Here is an 11,822-nt window from a genome sequence, read left to right on the forward strand (position 1 = left end):
ACATGAGACTAACAACATTAATCTTCAACAATTACAAAATCTAATCACCAATGCCTATTGGTCTGAGTGGTAAAGAACTCAGTTTTTCTTTAAGTAAAATCTCGATTTCGAGTTTATGAATAAAAAAAATAGGTATTGGGAGAGCTTGCCCCTTTTATAGGGTTCGATTCAGCACAACCCAAGAATAATCGAAGCCCAAAGTGACTATTGGACATCGAAGGGTCTTAGACAAAAAAAGATTACAAAATCTAATCTAATTCATAAGAATCTTACCCTATAGCATTTGTATATAGATTTTTCCAATAATTTTAAAAGTTATTCTCATATTCACCTGGTACAAATATTATTCCAACCCATATCATAAGCTTTTGAAATTTGATATCATAGTTTTTTTTTTTTTTGCAAAGATATAAAAAATTGACCACAATTTTGTTTAAAGAAAAGTAAACAAAATTACAACATTTATAACGTTAGTCAAAGGTAAAGTTATAGTACCTTATCGAGACTTTTCAAGATTACGATATAAATAATAGTTTTCCACTTAATGGATTAAAAATAATTTGTAAACTATTGTGTTTAATATAAATTTATTATTATAAATATAATATTAACTAGGCCTAAAGTGCTCAAAGGTGTATTTGGATGTAAAATTTTAAGGATGGATTTCATTTATATAAAGACTTTCAAAATCTAAAATAAACTTACCTTGGCAAAATTAAAAATAAAATTGTTAAAATCCTAAAAATTTAAATAAAAGATTTTGGAAAAGTTTAAATTCTTTTTTCAAAATTTAACTCAAGTGAATTTCTTGATTTTGTAGTAAGATAGAAACATTTATTATGTATTTTTTACAACTTTTATTTCTTTCAACTCTAATTACAAAAGAAACTCATTTTAAAAATTAATTTTTATTCTTACATATTATTAGTAACATTTGTCTATTTTTACAAATTCAATAATACTCATATTACATATTTTTATCGATTCTTTAGATTATTTTATTCATAACATAATTAATTTTTATTATAATTATTCTCTTATCTTATCAAATTCTAAATATTAGAAATTTTTTACGAAAAAAATACTTATATAATACAACTACAAATGTTGTTATTTTGAATGGTTACATTTTAAAATGCTTTCATTTTAGAAATTTTATAATTTTAAAAATTCTCATTTAAACACACAATCGTTAACCAAATTCATTAGTTGAAATGATTTAAAACTTATGCCACGTGGTAGTTTATACTTACTCAAGGATTTGGTGCACCTTAGCCGTCAGTAACATCAGTAAAGCCCTGCTAGTCCAGAAGTACCAGAAATGTTTTAAGCCGGTTACAGTTACGAGCGGCCGAACGCCTATATATCTTGAAATTATTGTTTTTTTCAACGCCGAGAAAATTCAGTATCTCGGAAAAAAAAAAACGCTTTCCCAAGGAATTGCCAAAAAAATTCCTCATGTCATTATTACGCACTTTTAAAGAAACACTAAAGCCCTGTAAAACCCCGTGTTTTTCATCATCATATTCGCAATCTTCGTTATCCCAAGAAGAGCCTGAACCAACAATAGTAAACCAGCGGAAACCCCCCAAATCCTCGCTTTCACGGCAGCTCCAACGCCTTGAACAAGATTATTTCCCTCCAAAACAAGAATCGCTTTTCCAAAACCCTAAATACACGCAAACCCAAGTCGAAAACAATTGTGATAATCCAGAAGAAGAAGAAGAAGAGGAAGAGGAGGAAGAAGTAAAAGAATTTGGGAGACCCGAATTTGATCGCGTTCAATTTGAAGATACGGGTCCTTATGAGCCATTGGTATTATCTTCTGATGGAGAATTTCCAGTTTTACAGGTCATTAATTTATAATTTAATTGCTTTTGTGTTAACATTTGAGTCTATTTTGAGATTTGTTGCAGTAATTTACATTTATTAATTTCTTGGTTTTGGGGTATATTTTTATACATTTTGTTTCTGTTGTGGCAGGTGCCTGCATCTATTAACTGTCGGTTGCTTGCGCATCAAAGAGAGGGAGTCAAGTTTTTATACATGTTATACAAGAACAACCATGGGGGCGTACTTGGTGATGATATGTGAGTACCTTACTTATACCAACATTTTTATCACTCTTTATGTTATTTTTTAATTGTATATTTAGTTTGTCTTCACAAAAATACTTGTTCTTGGCGTGAATGCTTTTGCTTTTTCAGTAAGGCCTAGTTTAGCATTGCTGTTAAAAGAAGGTTTTGCATTCAAAAGGTGCTTTTGATGCAATCTCAATGGTAAACAACAACAACAACAACAAAAAAAAAAAAGGTGGCTTTTTAGTCTGAAAGCTTGATTTTCAAACACAAACAAAAACTCTTCAAGAGGTGCTTTTGCAGTAAAATAGTGTGTTTGGGATAGAAAATCATTATATTATCCCTATATTTCTAGTATTTTATTATTATTATTATTATTATATGCATATTGTTTTAGACATTTCAATTACTCACAATATTTTTTCACAATAATACCAAATGCTTAAAATTTCTAACCGCACTTTTTAAACACACTTTTCCCAAGCCATCTGTTTCCAATAGTAAAAGCAATGCTAAATTAGCCCTCAGTGTATTGGTTTTCATATATTATCAGTACCTTATAGCTTCTATAATGGAACCCAATATTGTTCCATGATCTTGTTTTATGTCAGTTTTAAATTCTTACCTATGTAGTCTTCTAACAATTATGACATACATGTTAAAATGAGTTGCATGTGCTTATGTCATGAATGTGGATGGTAGCAAGAACCTATAAATAAACATTCGTTGCAGAGGAATGTAATAAGTGAGAACTTAGAGCACTTGATGATCACCTTAGGGTCCTTAATTTTTGTGTGATAGCTTGGTTTTTTAATTTTCCCACACAAGTGTTTTTTGGTGTTCTTCTTTCTTTTTTATTTTTATTTTTTGTTTTACTTCTTAAAAGACAAGTCAATGGTTTTAGGTGAGCTTTATGTAGTGTGCATTTGTTTAGGAGCACCCTTTTTTAGAAGGAATAATAGTTCATTTTTTACCTTTCCAAAAATTTAACTCAGGGGACTAGGCAAGACAATCCAGACAATAGCATTTCTTGCTGCAGTATATAGAAAAGACCAGGAATATGGTGACTCCAAAACATTGAAAGAAAAACAGGTTGAACCGAAAGGCCCTGTATTAATAATCTGTCCCAGTTCTGTCATCCACAATTGGGAGTGTGAATTCTCTAGATGGGCGACCTTTATTGTTTCTGCTTACCATGGTTCAAACCGTGAATTAATTCTTGAGAAGCTACAAGCCAATGCAGTTGAGGTTCTGGTTACTAGTTTTGACACTTTTAGAATTCACGGCATTGTTTTGTCAGAGATCAAATGGGAGATTGTGATTGTTGATGAAGCACACCGTCTAAAAAATGAAAAATCAAAACTCTATACAGCATGTTCAGAAATTAAGACTTGCAGACGTATTGGCCTTACAGGAACCATCATGCAGAACAGAATTATGGAACTCTTCAACCTCTTTGACTGGGCTGCTCCTGGATCCTTGGGGACAAGGGAACATTTTCGGGAGTTTTATGATGAACCTCTCAGACATGGCCAGAGGTCAACTGCTCCCGAAAGATTTGTTCGGGTTGCTGGTAAGCGTAAACAGCACCTCGTAGCAGTTCTTCGTAAATATATGCTAAGAAGGACGAAAGAGGAGACTATTGGACATCTTATGTTGGGAAAGGAAGATAATGTTGTGTTTTGCGCCATGAGTGAATTGCAGAAACGGGTGTATGGGAGAATGTTGCAGCTGCCAGACGTCCAATGTCTTATTAACAAGGACCTACGCTGTAGCTGTGGAAGCCCTCTTACCCAAGTGGAATGTTGTAAGAGGATTGTGCCTGAAGGAATTATGTGGCCTTACCTTCACAGGGATAATCCAGAAGGTTGTGACTCATGCCCTTTCTGCCTTGTCCTTCCTTGCCTTGTCAAGCTGCAACAGGTCAATGATTTTTTTCTTTAATTTTAATGTTTATTCTTAAATGAAAACTCTTAAGTTTGTTTAGGCAATCTACAAAAGCTCCTAGTCAATTGTTTGAGAGGAGAACATCTGCTACATTTAGACTCAGAAAAATGTTTGTAATAGTTACCTGATAATTTTTTTTTTGAAGTAGGAAGTAGAATCAAAGCTTATATGGCATAAGGATTAAGGTGCCAAGTAGGATGAAATAATTAATTTTGTCAATTATCAGTTCAATATAGGAAACAGTGAACATTGCCAGAAGGTGGAGAAGATATGTTATGATTGATGTATATATTTGTAGATTCTTACAGTTTATGCAGACCATTCAAATTTTTATTGCTGATAAATCAGTGCAATTTAGGAACCTTTTGACTAAAAAATCGTACCAGCTCTGTTTAACAGTTGTATTTTCCTTGAAATTCTATCACATTTTTGTATCAGAATCTAGGAAATTTCTCAACAGGCATCTCATGGAGTCATTAAGCAATAAGCCATCCCTTTTGTTGCATTGACTTCAGATTCAAAACCACAAGCCTTGCAGTCTTCAAAACATATACCAAGTCATCATTTTCAAAAGCTGTTTTGTGGCGCATTGGATTGTAATTTTACCTATTTAGTATGCCTTAGTCTGACATGTGGAAATCCTTTATTTATCTTGAGCATTTGGCATTAAAGAGAGTAAACTTTTTGCATAAATCTTGAACATGAGTTTTGTTGCATGGCTCTGGATCGGTCTCATGCTTACCCTTGGATCTTTACTGTAGATAAGCAATCACTTGGAGCTTATTAAGCCTAATCCTAGGGATGAACCAGATAAACAAAGGAAAGATGCAGAATTTGCCTCTGCTGTCTTTGGTCCAGATATTGATATGGTGGGAGGGAATGCCCCAAGTGAGAGCTTTATGGGTTTAAGTGACACTAGACATTGTGGCAAGATGAGAGCGTTGGAAAAGCTGATGTCTTCTTGGGCTTTGAAGGGAGACAAAATCCTTCTTTTTAGCTACTCTGTTAGGTAATGTTCTTATCTCATACTTAACTACTTAGGTATTTTCCAAATTTTGAATTGTGAGATTGCTAGACCATGACTTCTGGACTCTATGTCCATTTCTTGTGCTTGACTCAATATGCTAGCCAAATTCAAAATTTTGTGAAATATTTTAAGATTGGCGAAAATCCTTATATTAATGTACGTGTGTCCTGAAGACAATTTTTTTTCATTCCATATCTTTTTCTTGAGCAGGAAGTAATAAAGAAAACATTTTCCCATATAAATACAAGGAAAACAATTTTTGTTAACGATTTTTATAATAATTTGTCTTTACTCTTTCTTTTTAAATTAAATTAAGTTCAACAGTCAAAATTGTTTCATGTGCAAATGTTGTGAAAAGTTGCAGAGACTGCAAACCCTCATTTTAGCATTTCATCTTATAAAATTGAGATGGAGTCAAGATTTCCTTTTAAGGTAATTTAATCTTCAATAAGGGATAGGCTAAAAGGATAGGTTGTTTGATGCACTAAGCTTGTTGTCATTTTAATCAAGTATATGAAAGGACTTTTTTTTTAAATTTTTGGTGGTATGGTACACTATTTCATAGCAAAATTTGTTCATAAAGTTGAGAGTTTGGTTTTTGAACATTTGAAGGGTGAATGATTTATCATATGCATCTATCCTGTCACTTTCGCTATTCTTTTCCTTTTTTGCTCATTGCATTAAACAACAATCTTCAGGATGCTCGATATATTGGAAAAGTTTCTCATACGAAAAGGTTATTGCTTTTCAAGACTTGATGGATCTACTCCAACCAACATGCGCCAGTCTCTTGTTGATGAGTTTAACTTGAGTCCCAGCAAACAAGTATTTGTCCAGTTATCTTGAATACAAGTTTAGTAGGCTTGTTATTTGAATTTTCATTTCATTTTGTCTTTCTTTTGGTTTCAGGTGTTCCTTATATCAACCCGAGCTGGTGCACTTGGATTGAATCTTGTAAGTGCTAATCGTGTGGTTATATTTGATCCAAATTGGAACCCGGCCCAAGATTTGCAGGCACAGGACAGATCATTTCGTTTTGGGCAGAGGCGCCATGTTGTGGTTTTCCGCCTTCTTGCAGCCGGTTCCCTTGAAGAACTTGTATATTCACGTCAGGTGTATAAACAGCAGCTATCAAACATTGCTGTCTCTGGGAAAATGGAAAAAAGATACTTTGAAGGCGTGCAGGTATAGATATGGGATTTTTTGTGTGGCTAAACTACTCTACAGTGATTTGACTAGGTTTTATATCTTCCCTACATTGTTGCAATGTTACCTCATCATTAATAGTAAGGATATATTGAACTTGTGGCTGCATTTGAGATGTGAAATGGTCTCAGGCATTCCATCTGACATCTATCTTGTTTTCAGGACTCTAAGGAATTTCAAGGCGAGCTATTTGGAATCTGCAATCTGTTTCGTGATCTTTCAGATAAACTTTTTACTAGTGAAATTCTTGAATTACACGAAAATCAAGGGCAACAGCATGCAGAACACCTTAGTGATAATAACAAGGAATTGACCGAACTAGGTGCCCTTCCGATTCCATCAGAAGGAAGTGAAACATTTTCTGCGGTGTCCAAGAATTTGCATCCCAGAGCTATAGAGAGGGCTGATACTGATAAACCAGTCCTTGAAGACTTGGGTATATTCATTTTACTTGCTTGTTTTTCCCTCTGTTTCTGTTTCCATTTAGACAATGGCTTAAAGTTCCATTCATATTTGATCGTTTCTTTCATGGAATGTTTTATCATTCTTTTCACATGGCATAGAGAGGAAAACGAATGGTTGTAGTTGTAATTAGATTTTGTTTTGAGTTAACATGCATGTGTAGTTTTCTTGAGTTAACTTGCAGTTTAGCTTTCTTTGTGTTTTGACTTTTACAAGCCAACAACAAAATGTGCGATAGCATATGTTACTTGAAAGAAGCTACATATTTGAATACGTGCATTTCACATGGATTTGGCATTAACTCGGATAATAAAAATGATGATGGAGAGAGAGAGAGAGAGATCTTAAAGAAACCAACTCTTGAAAATCTCATTCTCTTTATTTTCAGGTATCTTATATGCCCATCGTAATGAAGACATTGTCAACAGTAGACCTGGGATTCAACAGAAAATAATAGTCGTTACTGAGGATGATAACCTGAGAAGAGATGCAAATGTTTCATGGAAGAGGAAATCAGATGGGAAGGAAAATGTTGTCTCAACCAGGGAATGGAAAAAGATCCAATATGGTCGCCTAGCAGAGTTCAAGGGCATGGGAGTGCTTGAGTTCAGTAGGTGGGTACTCTCTGCTACTCCTTGGGAGAGGAAGAGTGTGCTTCTGGACTACAAAAGAAGAAAAAAGGATACATCTAATGGTTGAACTGTGTGTCGGCAAGCCCACTCGCAAACTTGTAAAGAAAACAGATTGCCCAAAATCTTAATTTCCTTTCCCCCTTATTTCTAGTATAGGTCTAACCAGAATGTACATATGGGCAGTAGGGCTAATTACACAACTGAAGTGGCTAATACAAATGTAAATGTGTATTATAATCAATAATTTTATTTACTTTCCCTCTAATTTTCACATCACCGAGGCTCTTTTTACTTCTTTGTTCCCAATACCATTGTTTTACGATGTAAGTACAGTAAAAACTAGCACCCACCATGTCAAAGCGGTTTAGGCAACAGTGTTCAAGCATTTGGAAATTGTATACGTACTCTTTTTCAAGAAGTTAAGATTTGAATCTCCTTTTTTCTCGAATCAAAATGAAGAAAAGGTAATTAAAGATCCTTGACCTTTGTATAGTACGTTTTTTTTCTGATCAATTCAAGCAAGTTTATGCATATATGAATTCATGAAAAATTACCTTACTTCATCCTCCCAAAAGATTTAAACCAAGCAAAAAAAAAAGCTCTTGGACACTTAATCATGGTAAATGTAGTTATTAAGCCATTATCCCAATAACTGAAAAGTGTGCTAAGAGTATGATGTGGACTTGTAAGAAACTTACAATGTTCATGGTTAATCATTTCAATAGTTGCTATTTACAGATGCTTAATACAACCTTAGCTATTGCATAAAGCATGAAAATTTGGAAAAGGAGGAAAAAAAAACCTAAATTCCTTGCATTTCCTAGAAATTTAAGCACTCTAAATAAAACTTTCATCCTACAATTGGGATCTGGAATTAGTTATGGTATGATCATATCATACCATGACATAAAGCCAAGTCATATGCATAAGTGAAAAGTTTTCATTTTGATATTCTATTTGCGTACAAGTGTCTGTGTAGCTGGTCAAAGTAGGAGAGAGATTACATTTCCTGCATTTCCATGTTTCCTAACCACGTGAAACTACTTCCTTTGCATTTTAAATCTAGACACCGGCTTTGAAGCTTGGGAACCAGAAAGCTGCAGAAGACAAAAATATTGCAATAAGGATTTGAAGCAAGTGAATCTAATACTTAAATTGCTACATACTCACAAGGATTTTTAAGCACAATACCTGTGATGAAGTGGTATTTTGTCCTGGTAAATTTTTCTCCAAATTCTGAGTATGCTCTACTATTGAGCCGGTGAAAGCCTGCACACAAAGTAAATCACAATGGATAAAGGCACATAAACAACATCCATTATGCCCATTACAAAGTAACTAAAAAATTAGAGGGAGTATACCTTGGAACTATTAAATTCTGATTTTGAGGTCTGGACAGATTTCTGTAACACCAAATTGGAGTTAAAAAGATGGTTAATAGCCCTATCATTGGTGATCTTGCATGTATTAATACAATTTAGAGAAGATGAAATTCAAAACAAAATCTTTTTTTTTTTTTTAAGCTCAAAATAAAATCATTGATGTTATGTAAAGATCTATTCCAAAATAACATAATTGAATGTTGTTTTTGTCATTTTTCCTTCTACAAAAGACCCCCTCCTCAAAGGCCAGGATGCCAACCTTAGAAAGCATAAGTGAACTCTTTGAAAAAGCAGTTCGTTGTGCATGATATCTTCCAAATTTGAATATTCAAAAAAGAATGCCTTGTAGCAATCAAGATCAAGGATGCAGATAAAGAAGCAAAAAGCATCAAGGGGGAGAAAGGCTTGAAGAGATGCTGCTATATTAATACTACAGAGTTCAAATATAAGCTACAGACACCTCTTTTTGTGATGAATGTTCTGCTTCAAACTCACCTTCTTTTCAAAAGGCACAGATGCATTTATGGAAGGATTTAAAATCTTTGTCTCTTGAGGTATAATTTGACTGTGTGACATGTCACCTGAATAAGATAAAATAAAGGAATTGTCCCATCGATAAATCAAACTTGAAACATATTTACTTCTATTGGTAGATATGACAAGATATTTTCTCTTCCCTTATTGAGTTTACATGATTGACTACATGCACAAGTCAGAAACATACACCACCATAGTTACCTTTGGTAACAGGTTCTACTGTCAATCCCGTACGCTGCATTATGAAATACACAAAAATCAGTGATACAAGCAAAAATTAATTCAGGACGTTGATTACCAGTATGCGAGAAATATTAACAAAAAAAGGCTAAAAGAAAAAGAAAGTATACAAAGATATAATCAATTACAGCTAACTGATTAGTTAAATCTTGATGATGATATTTATTAGACATCTCTTCATCCATTGGATCTTTGCCTTTTGAGTGCTGTAGTGGTTTCCTTGACTGAGACTGATATACCTATTTCAAAAGTGACAGGAGAAATCATTCAAAGTATAATTGTATTCAACAGGTAAAAAACACCAAGTCTCAACATTACCTCTGAATATCTTTGATAATGATCAAGAGAACTATAACCTTCATCCTTTTTTCCATGAAAAACAGCTTTAGTTTGCTCATCTTCATCACCATCACTTTCAGCAGCATTAGCATCCTGATATTCATCATTCTCTCCATAATTTTCGGCTGCAAGTTCTTCTTTCTCAAGTTCTTCCAACCTTGACATTATACGAGCATAATCATCATCCTCAGATGCACCCATTGTATTGTCTGCTTCTGCAAAACTAGGAGATTCTTGCTGCAGCTGACCTGAAAAGAAAAAGTTTTGTCTAACTTATAATCCTCAACTTCAGAAAAATAACCGATAACCATTTTATCCTAATCAATTAAGAATAAAAGTAGCAAACATCAGATAGGTAGGCTGCCTGATAACCAGTACCTTGGCAATAAAAAATCTAGAAAAATAGAAATGAGCAAGACATTAACCCAACATGTTAAAGAGATGGTTAAATGCCCACTGTGTTAAAGAGATATTGCAAGCAACAGGCACTCCAACTAGGTTTGTATAAAACATAATTCAGAATCAGGTTGCTCAAGTATCATCTTTACTATATCAAGTAGACTCCAAAGTTTCAATACCAAGCAAGTGAACGAAAAGCAAAGAAGAAGTTGCGAGAACCTGCCTGATTGAGATACCCTTTCAGTAGAATTCTCCCCCTCGTACTCTTCTCTAATCTCCACAATACCCTCCTGTAACAACGGAATCATAGTAATAGGTAAAGACTAGGTACAAAAAAGAAAACATAGTAATGCCTAATTTAACTAATCAACAAACAAAAGAAAAGGAGATTGGGAAACTTACTGCTGCTTCATAAGCGGTGGAGTCAAAAAAGGAAGCCTCAGCTTTAAGATCCTGCATCACGGCCTTCAACACATCCACTTTAGACTCCAATGACTTCCCTCTTCTCTTTAGAATTTCAACAGTTTGTTTAGCTGTTCTTTCCGCATAGTAACTCTCTCCCAGTAGGACCTGCAATGAGTTCTAACTTTTCTAACTTCAATCGAGCTCCTAATTTAGTGTAAATAGAAACTATACCAGAAGCCGATTATCCTTGAATCGGTTGGCAAGTCATTGGAGTTGGCATTTGGAAATTGCGGATTCAAAAGAACTTATGTGCGTAATATCTCTTCAGCCATATAAGTACTAGGGTAAAAGGGATTTAAGGGTAGATTAGAAATTGAAAAAAAAAAAAAAAACTATACCAGAAACTCGTTCGTGTGAATCAAACGACCAGGAAAGAACGCCGCTTTCCCAAACGGAACCTGAAAAAAGATAACCAAATAACCCTTTTTTTTTTTTCAAAATATGAAAAGAAAAGAATAAGGCACAAAGTAAAATCGATTGGTTGCAAATGGATATGCTTGCCATAATATCGTGGTGGAGTTCATCGGGGAGCTTTTGGACAAGGTTGATGAGGGAGGTGTTATCGGCGATGAATTCACTCAATTGATTCATTTCATTCTGCTTCTCTGAAATCGTCTCCACTACTCGCTTTGCCGCCTTCTGCGCTTCCTCCGCCGGGAACATCGATGACAGCGCCGTCACCGTGCCTTTCACCTCTGTCTTTCCCATAGTTATTTATTTATTTATTTTGCAAAAGTTTTTGAACCGTGAGAGTTGAAGACAGTGTGCCTCCGCCTCCTATTGTTTTTTTTTTTTTTTTTTAAATTTTTTGACCTCTTTGGACGGAGAAGAGAGCGGCCAAAAGACTGCAGTAGAAAATGAGTTTAGATGTTATAACACTGCGAGGCATGGGTTGAAAAAGCTTACAGGAAAAAAGGGTTTAAAACTAAAATAAAAATGGGTTAAAAATTTTAAATGTTTTAATATTGTTGTAAAAAAAATTGTGATTAATTGAAATATTAAAAAATATATAAAATAAAAAAAAATTCAGAGAAATAAGGATAATAAAATTATTTTATTCATAAAAATTATAATTAATTCTAAAATTTTTTTTTAAAATTTTTTTTAT

The 11,822-nt window shown here is 34.0% G+C and overlaps 2 protein-coding genes across 4 annotated transcripts; one reads left to right on the top strand and one right to left on the bottom strand.

Moving 5' to 3' along the window:
• The first annotated feature begins 1,391 nt into the window (after positions 1 to 1,391).
• On the top strand, positions 1,392 to 7,623 carry SWI2 (switch 2). Its single transcript, XM_022882609.2, has 8 exons — positions 1,392 to 1,851; positions 1,984 to 2,090; positions 3,074 to 4,001; positions 4,787 to 5,034; positions 5,751 to 5,877; positions 5,962 to 6,237; positions 6,421 to 6,694; positions 7,109 to 7,623. The coding sequence occupies exons 1-8, from the start codon at positions 1,459 to 1,461 to the stop codon at positions 7,417 to 7,419; spliced, it is 2,664 nt and encodes an 887-aa protein (XP_022738344.2). The 5' UTR covers positions 1,392 to 1,458; the 3' UTR covers positions 7,420 to 7,623.
• A 420-nt stretch (positions 7,624 to 8,043) lies between these two features.
• Positions 8,044 to 11,553, bottom strand: LOC111291065 (Prefoldin chaperone subunit family protein). Of its 3 annotated transcripts, none has more exons than XM_022882622.2 (11): positions 11,216 to 11,553; positions 11,053 to 11,112; positions 10,652 to 10,831; positions 10,473 to 10,539; positions 9,830 to 10,098; positions 9,622 to 9,750; positions 9,473 to 9,506; positions 9,230 to 9,315; positions 8,714 to 8,755; positions 8,544 to 8,621; positions 8,044 to 8,449 (listed from the first exon to the last, which is right to left on the bottom strand). In XM_022882622.2, exons 1-11 carry the CDS (start codon positions 11,420 to 11,422, stop codon positions 8,393 to 8,395), a joined length of 1,209 nt encoding a protein of 402 aa, XP_022738357.1. In that variant the 5' UTR covers positions 11,423 to 11,553; the 3' UTR covers positions 8,044 to 8,392. The 3 variants fall into 3 exon arrangements, with proteins under 3 accessions (XP_022738357.1, XP_022738374.1, XP_089601358.1); XM_022882639.2 differs by having other exon boundaries at positions 9,640 to 9,750; positions 11,216 to 11,551; XM_089745232.1 differs by having other exon boundaries at positions 9,640 to 9,750; positions 10,652 to 10,819; positions 11,216 to 11,549.
• Positions 11,554 to 11,822: the final 269 nt, after the last annotated feature.

This window comes from Durio zibethinus, chromosome 16 (genome assembly GCF_047325235.1).
Source record: "Durio zibethinus cultivar Kanyao isolate XHJ-2024 chromosome 16, ASM4732523v1, whole genome shotgun sequence".
Taxonomy (NCBI): domain Eukaryota; kingdom Viridiplantae; phylum Streptophyta; class Magnoliopsida; order Malvales; family Malvaceae; genus Durio; species Durio zibethinus.

Excerpts from the sequence above, each read along its gene's own strand:
- SWI2 (XM_022882609.2), top strand. The coding sequence starts at position 1,459 with ATGTCATTATTACGCACTTTTAAAGAAACACTAAAGCCCTGTAAAACC. Across the intron at positions 1,852-1,983 it reads GAGAATTTCCAGTTTTACAG|GTGCCTGCATCTATTAACTG; the intron begins GTCATTAATTTA and ends CTGTTGTGGCAG. Across the intron at positions 4,002-4,786 it reads GCCTTGTCAAGCTGCAACAG|ATAAGCAATCACTTGGAGCT; the intron begins GTCAATGATTTT and ends TCTTTACTGTAG.
- LOC111291065 (XM_022882622.2), bottom strand. The coding sequence starts at position 11,422 with ATGGGAAAGACAGAGGTGAAAGGCACGGTGACGGCGCTGTCATCGATG. Across the intron at positions 9,316-9,472 it reads AGTAGAACCTGTTACCAAAG|GTGACATGTCACACAGTCAA; the intron begins GTAACTATGGTG and ends TATCTTATTCAG. Across the intron at positions 8,450-8,543 it reads AAAATACCACTTCATCACAG|CTTTCTGGTTCCCAAGCTTC; the intron begins GTATTGTGCTTA and ends TGTCTTCTGCAG.